This window comes from Callithrix jacchus, chromosome 13 (genome assembly GCF_049354715.1).
Source record: "Callithrix jacchus isolate 240 chromosome 13, calJac240_pri, whole genome shotgun sequence".
NCBI lineage: Eukaryota > Metazoa > Chordata > Mammalia > Primates > Cebidae > Callithrix > Callithrix jacchus.
The window spans coordinates 39971545-39991745 of record NC_133514.1 but is presented as its reverse complement, the minus strand read 5'-3'; the positions used below and the strand labels follow the sequence as shown (position 1 = coordinate 39991745).

Below are 20201 nucleotides of genomic sequence, written 5' to 3'. Positions count from 1 at the left end.
TTTGTGTTGTTTGTAGGGACATGGATGAATCTGGAGAACATCATTCTCAGCAAATTGACACAAGAACAGAAAATGAAACACCGCATATTCTCACTCATAGGCGGGTGATGAAAAATGAGAACACATGGACACAGAAAGGGGAGTACTAAACACTGGGGTCTATTGGGGGAAAAGGGGAGGGCCAGTGGGAGGGGGAGGTGGGGAGGGATAGCCTGGGGAGAATTGCCAAATGTGGGTGAAGGGGAGAAGCAAAGGAAAGCACACTGCCATGTGCGTACCTACGCAACTGTCTTGCATGCTCTGCTCATGTACCCCAAAACCTAAAATCCAATAAAAAATTAAAAAAATATCTACCTATAACTAAATTGTACCTCTTATGAATGAATAGGGCATGTGCTGTGCTAAAATACCTATTTAGGTGGCATCATTGGGATAAGAAGATAGTCTATATCAGTAAGGTTTTCTCTGTCCGACGTAAAAATTATTTAGCCATTTTCTTAAAAATCCTCCTAAGATTTATTGCCTGTTCCCTATATTTTAAACAGAAGGTTATTGAACAAAATTTAATACTGTCTTTGATTTTGTAACTAATATTTTCAAGTTAGAACAAGAACGGCAATAGGCTGGAATATCTGTAGGTCAGTGAACCTCAGACATGAGATTTTATCCAGCAAAAAGGAACATGTGAAAAGCAAGTTAGAAAAACAGAGAAAAAAAATTAATTAAAACATATAAAAATAAAAAGAACACAAATATCAAAACACAGAAAAAAATAAGCATTCCAGGATCTCTAATTTCTAATTTATCCTCTCAATGTCTTTAAAAGATATACCATTGTAAAAAAAAGCAATAATTATAATGATATATAATTGGCTTTAAAAAATATAGATTTAATAATGTGACAAGAATAGTACAAAGAAGAAAGATAGAATTCCATTATATTGGAGAAAAGTTTCTATATTTTACCAGAAATAAGTATTAATCTGAAGTAAACCGTAATAGTTAAGATATATATTATAATAACTGGATCACCATAAAGAAAATTAGTAAAAATAGCAAAATGTTGAGTATAAATTCCAACATATAAATATCTACATTTGATGCAAATAATCTAGAAATCCAAACCAAAAAGCAGAGACAGATTGGTACAATGTATTAAAAAACAACCTCGGAGAGAGATCCAAGATGGCCATCTAGCAGCAGCTCAGGGTTGCAGCTCCCAGTGAAGGCGCAGGGACTGAGTGGATGCCAGACTTCCAGATGAATTTTTGTTGCTTATGGATCAGGAGATTCCCGGCGAAGGAGCCCCATGGGTCACCAGCGTGACTCTTTTGGCCGGCACAGCTGTTTTGCCAGCGTCCTGGTGCAGCAGTTCTCAGTGCAGAGTATGGGGGACTGGGTGCCCTTTTATTTGGCGTTTGGAGCTCTGGGAAGGTAGAGTCACCCATTCTGATTGGGAGGGGGACTGAAGCCGGGAGCCAGATAGGGAGATTCTGGGGCAGAAAAGTGCCACAAATCTCAGCACCACTGTTTCAGCTGGCATGGTTGCCGCACAGGAAATTGCATAGATCCCGGTGCCTTTTCGGCGGGCAACTGGGGCAACTGGGAGAGAACCGACCATTCAATTAGGAAAAGAAAAAGGAGGACTCCAAGTCGGGGAGCCAGGTGATCAGGTTCGGCTCGTCCCACCCCCACAAAAAAACAGCAATTGGAAACGCTGACAGTTGAGAGTTTCACAGCAAGCACAGCAATAACATCACCACCAACAATCTGGACATCCACTCAGAGACCCAATCTGAAAGCAGCAATTAGAAAGACGACAGGTGGATAAATCCACAAAGATGGGAAGAAACCAGTGCAAAAAGGCTGAAAACATCCAAAATCAGAATGTCTCCTCCTTCAGGGGATCATAGCCCCTCATCAGCAAAGGAACAAGGCCTGATGGAGAATGAGTGTGATCAATTGTCAGAATCAGACTTCAGAAGGTGGATAATAAGAAACTTCTGTGTGCTAAAAGAATATGTTCTAAACCAATGCAAAGAAACTAAGAACTTTGAAAAAAGGTTTGACGAAATGCTAATGAGAATAGACAACTTAGAGAGGAATATAAGTGAATTAACGGAGCTGAAAAACACAACACGAGAACTTCGTGAAGTATGCACAAGTTTTAGCAGTCAAATTGATCGAGCAGAAGAAAGGATATCAGAGATCGAAGACCAGCTCAATTAAATAAAACAAGAAGACAAGATTAGAGAAAAAAGGATAAAAAGGAATGAGCCAAGTCTCCAAGAAATATGGGACTATATGAAAAGACCTAATCTACATTTGATAGGTGTACCTGAATGTGATTAAGACAATGAATCCAAGCTGGAAAATACTTTTCAGGTTATTATTCAGGAAAACTTTCCTAACCTAGCTAGGCATGACAATATTCAACTCCAGGTAATACAGAGAACACCACAAAGACATTCCTCAAGAAGAGCAACCCCAAGGCACATAATCGTCAGATTCACCAGGGTTGAAATGAAGGAGAAAATGCTAAGGGCAGCCGGAGAGAAAGGTCAGGTTACCCACAAAGGGAAGCCTATCAGACTCACAGCAGATCTCTCAGCAGACACCCTACAAGCCAGAAGTGAGTGGGGTCCAATATTCAACATCCTTAAAAAAAAGAACTTTCAACCCAGAATTTCATATCCAGCCAAACTAAGCTTCACAAGCAAAAGAAAAATAAAATCTTTTGTGAACAAGGAAGTACTTAGAGATTTCATCACCACCAGGCCTGCTTTACAAGAGCTTCTGAAAGAAGCACTACACATAGAAAGTAACAACCAGTATCAGCCTTTCCAAAAATATACCAAAAAGTAAAGAGCATCAACATAATGAAGAATTTACATCAACTAATGGGCAAAACAGCCAGCCAGCATTAAACGGCAGTATTAAACTCACATATATTATTATTAATCCTAAATTTAAATCGACTAAATTCCCCAGTCAAAAGAAACAGACAGGCAGATTGGATAAAAAGTCAAAACCCATCAGTATGCTGCATCCAGACTCATCTCATATGCAAGGATACACAAAGACTCAAAACAAAGGGATGGAGGAAGATTTACCAACCAAATGGAGAGCAAAAATAAATAAATAAATAAAAAGCAAGAGTTGCAATTCTCGCCTCTGATAAAATAAGACTTGAAAGCAACAAAGATCAAAAGAGGCAAAGAAGGACATTACATAATGGTAAAAGGATCAATGCAACAAGAGCAGCTAACGATCCTAAATATATATGCACCCAATATGGGAGCACCCAGATCCGTAAGACAAGTTCTTAATGACTTACAAAGAGACTTAGACTCCCACATAATAATAGTGGGAGACTTTAACACCACATTGTCAGATCAACCAGACAGAAAATTAACAAGGATATCCAGGACTTGGACTCAGAACAGGAACAAGTAAACCTAATAAACGTTTATAGAACTCCCCACCCCAAATACACAAAACATACATTCTTATCAGTACCACATCACACCTACTCTAAAAGTGACTACATAATTGGAAGTAAATCACTCCTCAGTAATTGCATAGCATTTCACAGGTTTAAATGAAATATTGGTTGGCTGCTTGTTTGTTATTTTCCTCCCTTATTCCTTCCTGTCTCCATTGTTAAGCACAATTATTGGGATAAAAGAGGTTTTCAATACCCGTTTTTAGACTGCATTCTAAAGCAACACTCCCGTTCTCTCTCCCTCTTTCTCTTCCTCTTTCTTTCTCTCTTTCATTCTTTTTTTTCTTTCTAAAAAAAAACCTCCAATTACGTACTGTCTACAAGAGAAACACCTTAGATTCAACACACAAATAAGTTGAAAATGAAAGAATGGAAATATATATGCTGCAAATAGTAACCACAAAAAGAAGTTATAATAATATCAGACAATAGAGGCTTAAAGACAAGAAACATTATCAGAAAGAAAGAAGGGCATTTCACAAAAGTAAGTCATCAATATAGCTTAAAGACATAAAAATTATAAGTGCAAATCATCAATATATCCCAAAGACATAAAATTATAAGTGCACACACATTAAATACCAAGCCTCAAAATACATGAAAGAACAACTGACGGAACTGAAAGAAGAAATAGACAATTCAATAATCATATTTGGAAACTTAACTACTCCACTCACAATAATGGATAGAAAAACTAGACAAAAAATCAACAAACACATAAAAAAAATCTTCAAATAAAACTATTGACAGAGTCTCATTCTGTCACCCCAGCTGTAGTGCTGTGGCACAATATCAACTCACTGCAGCCTCTACCTTCTGGACTCAAGTGATACTCCCACCTCAGCCTCCCAGATAGCTGAGACTACAATTGTGTGCAAACATGGCTGGCTATTTTTTTCATATAGAGAGAGAACAGGTCTCACTATGTTGCCCAGGCTGGTCTCAAACTTCTGGTCTCAAGAGATCCTCCTGCCTCAGTCTTCCAAAGTGCTGGGATTACAGGCATGATAAATGAAACTATTAGCCAACACAAGCTAACTATTAACCCACCAACTGCAGAATTCATAGTCTTTCAAGTGCATAATCAATATTCCCCATGATTGATCATTTTCCTAGAGCACAAAAATGTCTCAAAAAATAAATCACAAAAGCACATTTTTGCTTCAATTGAATTAAATTAAAATCAACACGAGAAAAAAATCTAGGAAATCCTCAAATATTTGAAAATTTAAAAACACCCTTCTAAATAACGCATGAATCAAAAACAATGCAAAGAAAACTAGAAAATATTTTAACTGAATGAAAGCAAAACCACACCATAGCATAATTTATGGAATGCTGCTAAAGGAATGCTTGTAGAGAAATGTGTGGCTTTAGGTAACTATGTAGAAAGAAAAGAAAAGAAGAGGAAGGTATCAAATTAATAACTTAAATTTCCACCTTAAGACATTTAAAAAACGATACAAACTAAACAAAAACAAACAAATAATAAAAAATTTTAAAGCAGAAATAAATGAAATGAAAACAGAAAAATAAAGAAAATCAATAAAACAATATTATTCTTTGAAAAGATCAACAAAATTGACAAACCCTTAACTAAACTGACCAAGAAAAATAATATTAGGCCAGGCACGGTGGCTCAAGCCTGTAATCCCAGCACTTTGGGAGGCCGAGGCAGGCCGATCACAAGGTCAAGAGGTCAAGATCATCCTGGCCAACATGGTGAAACCCTGTCTCTACTAAAAATACAAAAAAAAAAAAAATGAGCTGGGCATGGTGGCATGTGCCTGTAGTCCCAGCTACCTGGGAGGCTGAGGCAGGAGAATTGCTTGAACGCGGAGGCGGAGGTTGCAGTGAGCTGAGATTGCGCCACTGCATTCCAGCCTGGCACCTGGCAACAGAAAGAGACTCTGTCTCAAAAAAAAAAAAGAAAAATAATATTAAAGACACAAATTACCAAAATAAGAAATAAAAAGGTACTTCTCTACTGTCCCTTAGAAATTTAAAGTATTGTAAGAAAATGTAGGCAGGCAGATCACTTGAGGCCAGCAGTTCAAAACCAGCCTGGTCAACATGGTGAAACCCCATTTCTACTAAAAGTACAAAAATTAGCTGAGTATGGTGGTGGGCACCTGTAATCCCAGCTACTTGGGAGGATGAGGCAGGAGAATCACTTGAACCTGAGAGGCAGGAGTTGCAGTTAGCCAAGATTATGCCATTGCACTCTAATTTGGGTGACAAAGTGAGACTCTGTCCCAAAAAAAAAGGAAAGAAAGAAAAAAAACAAGAAATGTGATGTACAATTTTATGCCAACATATTGGATAACTTAGACAAAATGAATAAATTTATAAAAAGAAAGAAGTTACCAAAACTGAATAAAATCCAAATAGACCAGCAACAAAGATGACACTAGTAATTATAAATCTTCCCTAAAAGAAAGGCCAAGGTGTAGATGAATTCAATGGTGAATCCTATCAAATGCTTAAAGAAATAATATTAATCCTTCACAATTCTTTCAATATAGAGAAGAAAGATTTCTAAATGTATTCTACAAGGTCAGAATTATGCTGGTTATACAATTATATAATAACGAAATCTAGACATTACAAGAAACAAACTATAGACCAATAGCCCTCTTGAAAAAAGACACAAAACTCCCTAATGAAATATTAGCAGACAAATTCCAGTGACATATAAAAAGAATTATATACCATTTATCACAGAAATGTAAGAATAATTTAACATCCAAAAATTAATTCATGTAGCACACCACATCAAAAAACTAAAAGACAAAAAAAAAATTATCATCACAATAGATTCAGAAAAAGCATTTGACAAAATCCAATAAACATTCTCAGTAAAATCCGACAAATTTGGAATAGAAGGGAACCCCTTGAACATGATAAAGACCTTTACAAAAATCTTACTAGTTAACAACAAATTGAGTGTTAAAAGACTGAGTACTTTCCCCCAAAGACAGAAACAAGGCAGAAATGTCTCCTCTTGCCACTTTTATTCAACATTGTTTTAGCCATTGCAATAAGGCAAAAATAAGAAACTAAAGACATCTAAAAAGAAAAGGAAGAACAAGGCATAAAACAGAATAATGCCATATTTGCAGTGGCATGATCCCATTTGTAGAAACTCCCAAAGAATCCACACACAAAAAAAAACAAATAAACAAAAACATAGCTAATGAACAAATTAGGCAAGATGGCAAGAAACATGATTAATAAACAAAAATTAATTTGTATGTGTATTTCCATATACTGGAAACAATCCGAAAAATCAAATTAAAGGAGCATTTTAATTCACAATAGCATGAAAAATAATAAAATACTTGGTGATAAATTTATCAAAAAATGTAGAAATCCTCCTGTACACTGAAAATTACCACATGAAGAACTGAGTACCCCTAGGATGAAGAACTGAGAACTCCTAGGATAAAGATTGGAGTACTCCCAGACAGGGGAGATTGGGGGCCAATATTCAACATTCTTATGGAAAAGAATTGCCAACCTAGAATTTCGTATCTGGGCAAACTAAGCTTCATAAGTGAAGGAGAAATAAGATCCTTTCCACACAAGCAAATGCTGAGGGAAATCATTACCACCAGCCCTGTGTTAGAAAAACTCCTGAAGGAAGCACTAAATATGGAAACAAAAAAACAGTTACCAGCCACTACAAAAACACTGAAGTATACAAATTAGTGACACTATGAAGCAACAACATAAACAAGTCTGCAAAATAACCAGCTAGCATCATGATGACAGAATCAAATTCACACATAACAATACTAACATCAAATGTGAATAGGCTAAATGCCCCAATTAGAAGACACAGAATGGCAAGCTGGATAAAGAGCCAAGATCTATCAGTATGCTGTCCTTAAGAGACCTATCACAAATGCAAAGACATATAGGCTCAAAATAAAGAAATGGAGGAAAATTTATCAAGCAAATGGAAAACAGAAAAGAGCAGCAGTTACAATCCTAGTTTCTGACAAAACAGACTATAAACCAACAAAGATCAAAAATGAAAAATAAGGGCGTTACATAATGCTAAAGGGTTCAATTCAACAAGAAGAGCTAATTATCCTCAACATATATTCACCCAATACAGGTACAACCAGATTTAGAAAGCAAGATCTTAGAGACCTATGAAGTGACTTAGACTCCCATAAAATAATAGTGGGAGACTTTAACACCCCATTGTCAATAATAGAGAGATCAACTCTTTTGATTATAACTGGTGTCACCAAGATGGATACTTAATTAAATAACCCCATTTATAAGAGAAGATACTTTGTGTAAGAAAGAAGAGATGCCAGATTTAGTGTTTTAATGTCATCATCTTCACATGGTAGTTTTTAAACAATTAGAATGTAGTAGGGAAAGAAAATATCATACTGAATAAATGTCATTCTAGTTTAGATAGCATTGCTAAAATACTTACACTCGTTTACTTCTCTATAATATAAAATCTTCATTGTTAAATCATGTTCCCTGAAATGTGATAATTACACAGTTTTCCCTCCACACATGAATACCACCACTAAAATTATTTTGTAAGTTTCCAGACTAATACATACATCATCTGTCAACTCTAAAGTTTCAAATAAGTGACTTTTTAATGATAAAAGATTAGTTTAAAAACTATATGAATGTGGTTGAAGATCACAGAAAATTAACAAAGATATATGGGACCTGAACTAAATTCTGGATCAAGCAGATCTGATAGATATCTACAGAAATCTCAAGATTAAGAAATTCAGTCAAAACCAGACAAGTACATGAACATTGAACAACCAGTTCCTGAATAACTGCTATGAAAATAATCAAATTAAAGCAGAAATCAAGAAGTTATTTGAAACTAATGAGAACAAAGAGGCAGCATACCAGAACCTCTGGGATGCAGCTAACGCAAAATGATAAGAGGGAAATTTATTAGCACTAAATGCCCACATCAAAAAGCTAGAAAGAGCTCAAGTTAACAACCTAACATCACAACTAAAAGAACTATAGAACTAAGAGAAAACAAACCCCAAAGCTAGCAGAAAACAAGAAATAACCAAGATCAGAGCAGAACTGAAGGAGAGATATGAAAAACACTTCAAAAAAAAGTCAATGAATCCAGAAGCTGGTTTTTTTTTTGAAAAAATTAATAATACAGATAGTCCACTAGCTGGACTAATTAAGAAGAAAAGAGAGAAGATTCAAATAAACACAATCAGAAATGATAAGGGAGATATCACTACTGACCCCAAAGAAATACAAACAACCATCAGAGAATACTATAAACACCTCTATGCACATAAACTAGAAAATCAAGAAGAAATGGAAAAATTCCTGGACACATATACCCTCCCAAGACTGAACCAGGAAGAAATTGAATCAATGAATAGACCAATAACAAGTTCTGATTAAGGCAGAAATAAATAGCCTAACAAGCCAAAAAAAGCTCATCAGGACCAGACAGAATCAGAGCTGAATTCTACCAGGGGTGCAAAGAAGACCTGGTATCATTTCTACTGAAACTATTCTAAACAGATGAAAAGAAGGGACTCTCCCCTAACTCCTTCTATGAGGCCAGTATCATCCTGATACCAAAACCTGGCAGAAATACAAAAAAAAAAAAAAAAAAAAGAAAAAAGAAAAGAAAAGGAGAAAACTTCAGGCCAATATCCCTGATGAACATCAGCACAAAAATCCTCAATAAACTACTGGCAAACTGAATCCACCTACACATCCAAAAGCTTTCCCACCATGATAAAGCAGGCTTCATCCCCAGGATGCAAGGTTGGTTGAACATATTCAAATCAATGTAAGTGAGTCATCACATAAACAGAATTAAAGACAAAATCCACAATTATCTCAATAGATGCAGAAAAGGCCTTTGATAAAATTCAATAGCCCTTTATGTTAAAACCCTCAGTAAACTAGGTATTGAAGGAACATACATCAAAATAATAAGGGCCATATATGACAAGCCCACAGTCAGTATCATACTTAATGGGCAAAAGTTGGAAGCATTTCCATTGCAAACTGACACATGACAAAGATGCACTCTCTCACTCCTATTCAATATAGTTTTGGAAGTTCTGGCCAGGGAAATGAGGCAAGAGAAAGAAATAAAAAGGGTGTTAAGTAGGAAGAGAGGAAGTCAAATTGTCTTTGTTTCAAGATGACATGATCCTATATCTAGAAAGTCCCATCCTCTCAGCCCAAAAGTTTCTTAATTTCATAAGCAACTTCAGCAAAGTCTCAGGATACAAAATCAATTTGCAAAAATCACTAGCATTCCTATACACCAACAACAGGCAAGCAGAGAACCAAGTCATGAATGAATTCCCATTCACAATTGCTACAAAAAGTATAAAATACCTAGGAATACAGCTAGTGAGGGAAGTGAAGGACCTCTTCTAGGAGAACCACAAACCACTGCTCAAAGAAAAAACAGAGGACACAAACAACTGGAAAAACATTCCATACTCATGGATAGGAAGAATAAATATCATGAAAATGGCCATACTGCCCAAAGTAATTTATAGCTTCCACATTATTTCTATTAAACTACCACTGACATTCTTCACAGAATTAGAAAAAAATCTATTTTAAGACTCATATGAAACCAAAAAAGAGCCCACAGAGCCCAAATAGCCAAGATCTGAACTCAGTTCTGGATCAAGAGCTGAGCAAGAACAAAGCTGAAGGCATCATGCTATTTGACCTCAAACTACTACAAGGCTACAGTCACCAAAACACCATGTTTACTGGTACAAAAAAAGACACATAGGCCAATGGAACAGAATAGAGAACTCAGAAATAAGACTGCATGTCTACAACCGTCCGATCTTTGACAAACCTGACAAAAACAAGCAATGGGGAAAAGATTTCCTATTTAATAAGTGGTGCTGGGACAACTGGTTAGCCATATGAAAAAACTGAAACTGGATCCCTTCTTTACACCCTATACAAATATTAATTCAAGATGGGTTAAAGACTTAAATGTAAAATCCAAAACAATAAAAACTCTAGAAGAAAATCTAGGCAAAACCATTCAGGACAGAGGTATGGATAAAGATTTCATGATGTACACAACAAAAGAAACTGCAATAAAAATTGACAAGTGGCATCTAATTAAACTAAAAAGCTTCTGCAGGGCAAACAAAAATATCATCAGAGTGAACAGACAACCTACAGAATGGGAGAAAAATTTTGCAATCTGACAAACATCTAATATCCAGAGTTTACAAGGAACAAATTACAGGAAAAAACAAACAATCCTATTAAAAAGCAGTCAAAAAAACATGAATAGACACTTCTCAAAAGAACATATGCATGTGGCCAATAAACATATGAAAAAACTCAACATCATTGATCGTTTGAGAAATGAAAATCAACCACAATGAGATACCATCTTACACCAGTTAGAATGGCAATAATTAAAAACAACAGATATGGTGATGTTTGCATAGAAAAAGGAACACTTTTACACTGTTGGGGGCAAAGTAAATTAGTTCAAACATTGTGGAAGACAGTGTGGCAATTCCTCAAAGACCTAGAGGCAGAAATACCATTTGATCCTGCAATCTCATTACTGGGTATATACCCAAAGGAATATATTATTCTATTATAAAGATACATGCACATGTATGTTTATTGCAGCACTGTTCACAATAGCAAAGACATAGAATCAACCCAAATGCCCATCAATGATAGACTAAATAAAGAAAATGTAGTACATCTCTACCATGGAATACTATGCAGCCTAGAAAAGAACAAGATCGACATGGATAGAATTGGAATACATTATCCTCAGCAACTAATGCAGGAACAGAAAACTAAACACCACACATTCTCATTTACAAGTGGGAGCTGAATTATGAGAGCATGTAGACACATAGTGGGGAACAACACACACTGGGCCCTGTCAGAGGGCTGGGGGAGGGAAAGCATTAGGAAGTATAGCCAATGTATGCTGAGTTTGATACCTAGGTGATGGGATGATATGTGCAGCAACACACCATGGCACACATTTACCTATATAACAAATGCATGCCCTGCACATGTACCCCTGAACTTAAAATAGATGTTTTAAAAAAAGAAGACCATGTGAGGTGGCTCATGCTTGTAATCGCAGTATTTGTAATCCCCTCCCAAAGGGGAGGCCGAGGCGGGTAGACCACCTGAGGTCAGGAAATCGAGACCAGCCTGGCCAAAATGGCAAAACCCCACCTCTAATAAAAATACAAAAATTAGCTGGGTATCATGGTATGCACCTGTAATACCAGCTACTTGGGAGGCTGAGGTAGGAGAACTGCTTGAACCCAAGAGGTGGAGATTGCAATGAGCCAAGACATGTCACTGCATTCCAGCCTAGGAGACAGAGGGAGGCTCCATCTCAAAAAAAAAAGAAAAAAAAAAAGACAGAAAATTACCAGACTTTAATAAAATAAATTAAAGATCTAAATAAATGGGGGTACTGTATATGTTCATGAATCAGACCACTCAATATTGTAAAAAGAGCAATTCTCCCCAAATGAATCTATACATATTAAATGAAATCTCTATCGAAATCCAAGCAGTCTTTCTTGTAAAAATGGACAAGTTGATCTAAAAATATGTATGGAAATAAAAAGGACTTAGAGTATTCAAAGCAATTTTGGAAAAGATAAATAAAGAATGAAGGATTTATACTACCCAATTTCAAATATTGCCCTAAAATGCATAGTAATCAAAGCAGTGAGATCATGGTGCAAGGAAAATCAAGTAGATAAATGGCAAAGACATAAAAGTCCAGAAATAAACCTTTACATTTTTGTTTACTTGTTCTACAAAGGTACCAAAACAATTCAGTGGGGAAAATATAGTCTTTTCTACAAACGATGGTGGGAAAGTTGGATCCACAGGTAAACCAAAAAAAACTGAACTTAGATTCTGACCTCACACCATATACAAAAGTTTACTCAAGTTGGCTCACAGACCCATGAGCTAGTAGAAAACACAGAAGAAAATCTTTGTGAGCTGGGGTTAGGTAAAGAGCTTCTATTAGTCTGCTTAAGTTGCCATCACAAAATACTACAGGCCTGTGACATTAACAACAGAAATTTTAGGACCAGGTGTGGTGCCTCATGCCTGTAATCCCAACACTTTAGAAAGCCAAGGTAGGCAGATCACTTGAGGTAAGGATTTCGAGACCAGCCTGGCCAACATGGCAAAACACCGTCTCTACCAAAACATATCAAAAAATAGCCAAGCATTGTGGCACATGCCTGTAATTCCAGCTACTTGGGAGACTGATGCATGAGAATTGCTTGAACCTGGGAGGCAGAGGTTGCAGTGAGCCAAGATAGCGCCACTGTACTCCAGCCTAGGCAACAGAGGAAGATTCTGTCTCAAAACAAAAATTAAAACAGAACTGTTATTTTCTCACAGTTGTGGATATTAGAAGTCCAAGATCGATGTGCCAGCAGGTTGGTTTCCAATGAGGCCTCTCTTTATGGCTTGCACATATCTCTTTTCTCACCATGTTCTCACACGGTCTTTTTTCTATGCATGCAGGGAGAGAGAGAGAAGGACTTCTCATATCTCTTCCTCTTCTTATAAGGACACCAGTTCAATCAGATTAAGGTCACACCTCTATGATTACATTTAACTCTATCTCCTTAAAGGTCCTATCTCCATACTGGGGGTTTGGTTTTCAACATATGGATGTGGTGGGGGGCAAAATTCAATTCATAACATTATTTCCTATGGTACCCCCAATACATTTCCTTCTTGCATGGAAAATATGTTCATCCCATCCCAAAGGCCCCAAAGCCTTTAAGTCATTCTAGCATCAATTCCAAGTTCAAAATCTCATCTAAATGTCACCAAATTCAGGTATGGGTGAGATTCAAGTTATGATTCATCCTGAGGCAAAATTCCTCTCCAGGTGTGAACCTGTGAGATCAGACAAGTTATGTGCTTCCAAAATACAATAGTGGGACAGGCATAGAATAGCTATTCCCATTCCAACAAGGAGAAACCAGAAAGAAAGGAAAGTAAGTGGTGACAATCCCAACAAAGTCCAAAACCTAGCAAGACAAATTCCATTAGACCTTAAGGTAGAAGAATACTTCTTTGACAGGATATTCTACCCTGCTAGGCCCACTTGGGCAGCAACTCTCCCATGGTCCTAGGAACTGGCCCCATCCCCTCAGCTCTGTAACTCAGTCTTGCCCCCACAGCTCTGGGTGACAGCCTTGTTCCTGAGGTAATAAACAGTGACATCCTAACCTACTGAAATCAAGGAGGTGGTCCTACTCTCTGAAACCAAAGACAATGCAGCCTTGCCCACTGGACCTGTAGCAGGAGTGGCAGCCCTGATGATCTCTGAATTGCTTCCAGGGTCATTCTCCTCTTTTCTTGAAGGATGATGCATGTTTGAAGCCAGACAACTCTATTGTCCTATCCTGTAGAATCCCAGAAGTTGAATAGCCTTCCTTCATTCAATCCAGTTTTCTCTGTTCCCTTCAGTCCAAGCTGGCAGTGTTTCTGCTGATGTAATCCCATCTCTGTTCCTCGCTTCAGCTGACATGGCAGATTAAATCACAGGGAATCTCTTTATAGCCTCGTTGTCCAGCTACATCTTTGGTGTTCTTTCCAAAACATGATTTTTCATTTTTAAAAATGCAAAATAGCCTGAAAATTTCTCAAATCTTCAAGTTCTCTTTCCTTTTTGCTTAATAATTCCTTTCATTTACCTCTCTCCTCTTGCATTTTGCATTTTACTATAAGCGGTGATGAGAAAACAGGCCACATCTTCAGCATTTTGCTTAGAAATATCCATGGCTAAATATCCAAGGTTGTCCCCATAATTTCTACCTTCTACAAAACACTAAAACATAATTCAGCCAAGTTCTTTGTCACTTTTTAACAAGAACCTCCTTTCCTCCAGTCTCCAATAACATTTCTCATTTCCATCTGTGTCCTCACCAGAAACACTTTTTTTTTTTTTTGAGACAGAGTCTCATGCTGTCACCTAGGCTAGAGTGCAGTGACATGATCTTAGCTCACTGCAATCTCTGCCTCCTGGGTTCAAGCAATTCTACTGCCTCAGCCTCCCGAGTAGCTGGGACTACAGGTGCCTGCCACCATGGCCAGCTAATTTTTGTATTTTTAGTAGAGACAGGGTTTCATCATGTTGGTCAGGCTGGTCTCAAACTCCTGACCTCAGGTGATCTGCCCACCTCAGCCTCCCAAAGTGCTGGGATTACAGGTATGAGCCACTGTGCCCAATCCAAAAACACCTTTAATGTTCATATTTCTACCAGTCCTATTCTGTTTAATGATATGTATATTTTCTAAGACTATAAATGTTTTCTGTATAAGTCTTTTCTTTTTGATCCCTCATTAGAATTGCCTTTAGCATCCATATTTCTACCAACAGTTCCTTCAAGGCAATCTAGGCTTTTTCTTAGCATGCACTTCACCAGTCTTCTAGCCTCTACCCTTCACCCAGTTCCAAATCCACTTCCACATTTTTAGGTATTTGTTACAGCCGGACCCCACTTTACAATACTGATATACAATACAATACAGAGTAATCGGATTACTCTGCTCAGGCTACCCAAACAAAATGCCATAAGTGAGGTGGCTTAAACAACAAAAATGTATTTTCTCACAGTTCTGGAGGCTGAAAGTCCAAGATCAAGGTGCCAGCAGGACTAATATCTGATGAGGGCTCTCCTCTTGACTTGCAGACAGCTGCCTTCTTGCAGTATCATTTCATGACCTTCACTTTGTGTGCAGGAACCCCTGGTATATCTCCTCTTCTTACAAGTACACCAGTCTTATTACATTAATCAAAGTCCTACCCTTATGGTCTCTTATAACCTTAATTACCTCCATAAGGCCCTATCTCCAAATATAGTCACATTAGGGGTTAGGGATTCAACATATGAATTTTGAGGGGCTACAATTCAGTCCATAATAGAACTCTTAGATACAAAACCAAAAACAAGATCCTTAAAAAGAAAATTTGATAAGCTGAATGTCAGCAAAATTAAAAATGTTTGTGTTTCTAAAAGCATCACTGAGAAAAATGAAAAAGGAAGCCAGAAATTGGGAGAAAATAATTACAAATTATATCTGATAGAGAACTTGTATCCAGAATATATAATAAATTCATAGAATTCAAAAACAAATAAGCAACTACATTTTAAAATAGGAGAATAATTTGAGTAGCCATTCCACAGAAGAGGCATATAAATGGCTCATGAAAAATATTCAACATAATTGTTCATTAGAGAAATGCAAATTGAAGCCAAAACCGCATACCACTACACTCCCACTACAAGAGCTTTAATCCGAAAGACAGACAACGTCAAACATTCACAACTATGTGAAAAACCTGGAACACTCAAAAATTGCTGATGTGACATATAAATTGGTACAGTCACTACAGAAAACGGTGTAGCAGTTTCTAAAAATGTGAAGCACAAACTTACCATGTGCCCAGCAATTTCACTCCTAAGAACCTACCCAGGGAAAGGAAAATATATGTCCATACATGAATGTTCATAAAAGAATTATTCATAATACTCAGTATCGGAAAACAATCCAAAGTCCATCAACTGGAGAATGAGAATGGATAAGCAAAATGTGGTATATCCACATTTAAGAAATAAAGATTTAAAATGTGATAAATGCTATATTATGGATAAACCTAAGTGAAAGAAGCCTAATACAAAAGCTTACATATTGCTTGTTGCCATTTATGTAAAATGCTCCTAAGAAGGCAAATACATAGAGACAGACAACAGATCAGTGGTTGTCAAGGGCTGGAGAAACACTACAAATGTGCATGAGGGATCTTTTTATGGTGAGAGCAACATTCTACAACTGGACTGTGGTAATGTTTACACAATTCTATTTATGTACTGCTACAATAATTGTTGAGTTGTACACTTAAAATAGGTGAATTCTGTGGTGCTATAAATTGCACCTCAACAAAACTGTTAAAAATAGAATGTTTTAAAGATCAGTCACTTATAAGCAAAGCTTGCTTAATTGTATTTCTTTACTTAAAATCTCCTAAGACACCACTATGCACATGGCAAGTCTAGAGAAATAGTTACTAAATAAATCAATGAACAAGTTATTTCCCTTTCTAATAAAAATAATAGAATAAAAGGTTTCTTCTTGTCTGAGAATTGCTAGGTGTAGGGGTAGAGATTGAGAAAGAGGCTCTAGTTAAAAGATATTGCCTTTGACATTTTGGAGAAAATTATTCTCTTCATATTGATGTCCTAGAGATCACTCAGATAAAACACTTAGTTAGGCCAGGCGCGGTGGCTCATGCCTGTAATCCCAGCACTATGGGAGGCCGAGGCAGGCAGATCATGAGGTCAAGAGATCGAGACCAGCCTGACCAATATGGTGAAACCCCATCTCTACTGAAACTACAAAAATTAGTCGGGCATGGTGGGGCATGCATGTAGTCCCAGCTACTTGGGAGGCTGAGGCAGGAGAATCACTGGAACCCAGGAGGCAGAGGTTGCAATGAGAAAAGATGGTGCCATTGCACTCCAGCCTGGTGACAGAGTAAGACTCCATCTCAAAAAAAAAAAAAAGTGTCAGATAAAACACTTAATTCTACGTTCTCTTCTATATGTAAACTTTTAAAAATAATTTACCATAAGAAAATGACAAATGTTTAAAAAGTACAGAACATTCTAACTTACATATTTGCTTTTACCATCAAAGCTTTTAATTCCTATCAGTAGAGATATGAGACATTATATTCATACCAAAATGGGTTTCACACATTTCATAGCTATATAATAAGAAATTTCACATAAACATTTAGGTTGTAAAAAAATATCTCTTACGTTTTCCATTTCTGAACTGTCATGTGTATTTGTTTGGATTTTCTCTGGAATTACAATTTGCAGAAATGAATTTTGAAAACCTGAGGAGATAAAAAAAAAAAAAACAGTTAGTACCTTGCCTTAAATTTGACTAAATATCTGTTCAGTTTGTTTCATAAGATGTACTTGTGTGGGTGTGGGTGGCTCATCCCTGTGTACTTCTATAAAAAGCTTGAAAACACTTAATTTGAAAAACAGACAAGATACTTATGAAAGAACAGAAAAGGAGAAGGGAAGAGGTGTTCAGCTCGCACAAAATGTGTGGTCCTTGAAGAAAATAGAACATACACACCAAAAAATTCAAAGACGTACTTCAAAAAAAATCCTGAAATAAAAGATTTAAAACAATAGACTAGAAAGTATACTGTATTTCAGGAGTAATTGATCACTGCTTTAAACTGAGATATATTCTACTGAAATTGTTGGGTTTCCAAGATAAAGAATCCCTTGAGAATATGATAGAAAGAAAAAAAAGGAAAATCATGTTATGATAAGGGGAGATAAGCAGGCTGGCTTGAGAATTTTTACAGCAGTTTTAATGTTAAAAGACTAAAGAACAATGACTAGAAAAGAACTTTAAGAAAAGACAGTAAAGACCCTATAAAAGTATACCCAGCAAAAGGTCATTCAAATATAAAGGCAAAAGATAGGTATTTACAAGCAAAAACTCAAAAAAAAAAGTTTACATGTGTCTATCACAAAAGTCAGAGACATTTCTCCCAATAAAAATATCAGCAGAGTTTTGGCAAAAGGCCTAACAGTGAGTACAAAATAATCTTAAATACAGACTAAAGACTAAAACAACGGTGATAATCACAATTATGTAACAGACGCAAATGTTAAATGCTATGGTTACATAAACATAATATATACAACTTCAGGAACTGTAGCAGAAGAGAAATATCATATAAGCATACTGATTTCCTTAAATCTGCTTAACAGCGTGATCCAAAAAATGTGACTTAAACCTAAAAATAAGCAGTATAAGTAGAAACTGTTCAATGGCATAAAGGTACAGAAAAATTAAGATTAAAAGTATGTTTTACTGGTTACTTTTAACCAGTCGGGTGCTGTGGCTCATGCCTGTAATCCCAGCACTTAGGGAGGCTGAGGCCAGTGGATCACCTGAGGTCAGGAGTTCAGTCTGGCCAACATGGCAAAACCCTATCTCTACTAAAATTACAAAACTTAGCTGGGCATGGTTGCACATGCTTGTAATCCCAGCTACTCAGAAGGCTGAAGTAGGAGAATTGGTTGAACCCAGGAGGCAGAGATTTCAGTGAGCCAAGATCATACCAACAGAGAGAGATCTGTGTCAAAAAAAAAAAAAGTAATCATAATCATTAAATGCCACAACTAACATCATACTGAATGAGGAAAAGCTGAAAGCCTTTCCTCGAAGAACTGGAACAAGACAAGCATGCCCAGTCTCACCACTCCTATTCAATAGCACTGGAAGTCCTAGCCAGAGCAATTAGGCAAGAGAAAGAAATAAAAGGCATCCAAACTGGAAGAGAGGAAATCAAACTATCTCTCTTCACAGATGATATGAAATATACCTAAAACACCCATAGTTTCTGCGCAAAGGCTCCTAAATCTGATAAGCAACTTCAGTAAAGTTTCAGGATACAAAATCAATGTAAAAAATCACTAGCATTCCAATACACCAGCAACAGCCAAGCCTAGAGCCAAATCAAGAAGACAATACCATCCAAAATAGACATAAAAAGAACAAAATGCCCAGGAATACAGCTAACCATGGAGGTGAAAAATCTCTACAAGGAGAATTACAACACTGAGCAAAGAAATCAGAGATGACACAAACAAATGAAAACCCATTCCATACTCATGGATAGAAAGACTCAATATTGTTAAAAGCGCCATATGGCTCAAAGCAATTTACAGATTCAGCACTATTCCTACCAAACTACCAATGTCAGTTTTTCAAAGAATTAGAAAAAAACTATTCTAAAATTCATATGGAATCAAAAAAGAGCCCAAATAGCCAAAGCAATCCTAAGCAAAAAGAAGAAAGCAAGAGGCCTCACACTACCTGTCTGCAAACTATACTACAAGGCTACAATAACCAAAACAGCATGGTACTGGTACAAAAACAAACATGTAGACCAATGGAACAGGTTAGAAAACTCAGAAATAAAGCCACATGCCTATAACCATCTAATCTTTGACATTCAACAATAACAAGCAATGAGAAAAGGATTCTCTATCTATGGTGCTGGGATAACTGGCTACCCATATGCAGAAGACTGAAACTGAACTTTTTGCATCAATCAATCCAAGATGGATTAAAGACCTAAATGTAAAACTTAAAATGATAAATACCTTAGAAGAAAACCCAGGACATGCCATTCTAGACATCTTTGCCTTGGCAAAGATGAGGAATTTTTTCATGATGAGGACTCCAAAAGCAATTGCAACAAAAACAAAAATTAAGAAGGGGGACTTGATTAAACTAAAGACTTCTGCACAGCAAAAGAAACTATCAACCAATAAACAGGCACCTACAGAATGGGAGAAAATATTTGCAAACTATACACCAACAAAGGTCTAATATGTGGACTCTGTAAGGAGCTTAAACAATTCAACAAGCAAAAAAACAACCCCATTAAAAAATGGGCAATGACATGAACAGGCACTTCTCAAAATAAAATATACATGTGGCCAGGAAGCATATTAGAAACTGATAATTAGAGAAATGAAAGTCAAAACAACAAGTGACATATCATGTCACACTAATCAGAATGACTATTATTAAAAAG

At 36.6% G+C, this 20201-nt stretch overlaps 1 protein-coding gene across 11 annotated transcripts in view; it reads right to left on the bottom strand.

The window, feature by feature from the left end:
• The window catches only part of ADAM32 (ADAM metallopeptidase domain 32), a 181910-nt gene that overhangs the window by 149912 nt on the left and 11797 nt on the right, over positions 1-20201 (bottom strand). For 10 of the 11 annotated variants that reach the window (XR_013525624.1, XR_004732787.3, XR_004732786.3 and 7 more), the window contains exon 2: positions 17383-17462. Coding sequence is in view for 7 of the 11 variants with exons in the window: in XM_035270328.3 (XP_035126219.3) it covers positions 17383-17462 (80 nt within the window). In the remaining 4 variants the exon portion in view is untranslated. Of the gene's footprint in view, positions 1-12941; positions 13058-17382; positions 17463-20201 lie in introns of all 11 variants that reach the window. The other variant, XM_035270332.3, reaches the window with a different exon arrangement.